General features: G+C 51.8%; 1 protein-coding gene across 1 annotated transcript; it reads right to left on the bottom strand.

The window, feature by feature from the left end:
* Window positions 1-238: 238 nt before the first annotated feature.
* Window positions 239-1,338, bottom strand: LOC108444621 (endogenous retrovirus group K member 18 Pol protein-like; the record flags this gene model as incomplete). The annotated part of the gene is made up of 1 exon (XM_017725837.1): window positions 239-1,338. A coding segment is annotated over one exon (1,100 nt), but the record flags the coding sequence as incomplete, so codon positions are not given.
* Window positions 1,339-1,344: the final 6 nt, after the last annotated feature.

Here is a 1,344-nt window from a genome sequence, read left to right on the forward strand (position 1 = left end):
GTGGGAGGGGGGGGGGTAAGCTGAGGGGAAAACTGAAGCTTTAATTGGAGAATTAACCCTGATATGCAAATGAACCAAACCTATAAAAAAGTGTGAAGAACTTGTGACCTATCATCCATCTTGGGGTCCATCTTGGCAATAGCCTGTGGCTGCCCAGGGGGTACCTTTGAAGGCCTTTCAAATAAATACCTACTTTTATTCCCTTGCTCCTGTCTAGTCTCTGTTTCTAGGAGGCCTCTTAAGGCATTAGGGCCATTTGTTCCTGTGGTGTTGTGATGCTTTTGGGCGACTGATGTGACAGAAAGATCCACTCTATGATGATTAGAGGGTCCCTCTGCACTGAGTCCCACTGAAAGATCAAGGCATGAAATATAGGTACATTACCTAGAACAATGAAACTGAAAGGCAGGTGTGGAAGGGTCCGGTGAACCTGTCGAGAAGACAGGGCGAGCTGCACCTTACCGATGGCTTCCCAGGCCTCCGCAGTGATGGCACGTGGCAAGTCCAGGTCCTCACAACCCTTGAGAAGGTCAAACAGGGGCGAGAGGTCTTCCATCGTAACACCCAGCAGAGGATGTACCCAGTTGATAGACCCACAAAGCTGATGCAAATCCCGGAGGGTGTTAGGGTCGTCTTGGATGGTGAGCTGCTGGGGCATGACAGTCCGTTCACCGATGCGGAGCCCAAGGTAAGTCCATGGGCAGGTACGCTGGGTCTTCTTGGTTTGAATCTCAAACCCTGCTTTCTCGATGGCTCGGACAGTCTCTTGGAGGGTCAAGTCCAAGTAATTGTCATCAGGTGCACAGATCAACATTTCATGCATATAGTGGAGTAGGATGGCCCTGGGGAACTCTTTCCTGATAGGGGACAGGACGTGTCCGACATACCACTGGCAGATTGTCGGGGAATTTTTCATACCCTGGGGTAGAACTCGCCAATGGTACTTGCGCATGGGGACCTGCTGGTTCAGGGATGGCACGGAGAAGGCAAACCGAGGGGCATTGCGTGGGTGTAATCGGATAGCAAAGAAGCAGTCTTTAATGTCTATGACAGCAAGCTTCCACTGTTGGGGGAGCACTGAGGGTGAGGGCAGGCCGGGTTGCAGGGAACCCATGTCTTCAATTACCTCATTAATTCTCCAGTGGTCCTGCAGAAGCCTCCATCTGTCTTCGCCTGGCTTTTTTAGAACAAAGACAGGGGAGTTCCAAGGGCTGTTGGAGGGAACAAGGTGGCCTTTGGCCACCTGTTCCTCTACAAGGGACTCAAGCGCGTGCAGCTTTTCAGCCGATAGGGGCCACTGCTCGGTCCAGATAGCTTTGCCTGTCTTCCAGGTAAGAGCTGGAG

Source organism: Corvus brachyrhynchos, unplaced genomic scaffold (genome assembly GCF_000691975.1).
Source record: "Corvus brachyrhynchos isolate BGI_N302 unplaced genomic scaffold, ASM69197v1 scaffold602, whole genome shotgun sequence".
NCBI classification, from domain to species: Eukaryota; Metazoa; Chordata; class Aves; order Passeriformes; family Corvidae; genus Corvus; species Corvus brachyrhynchos.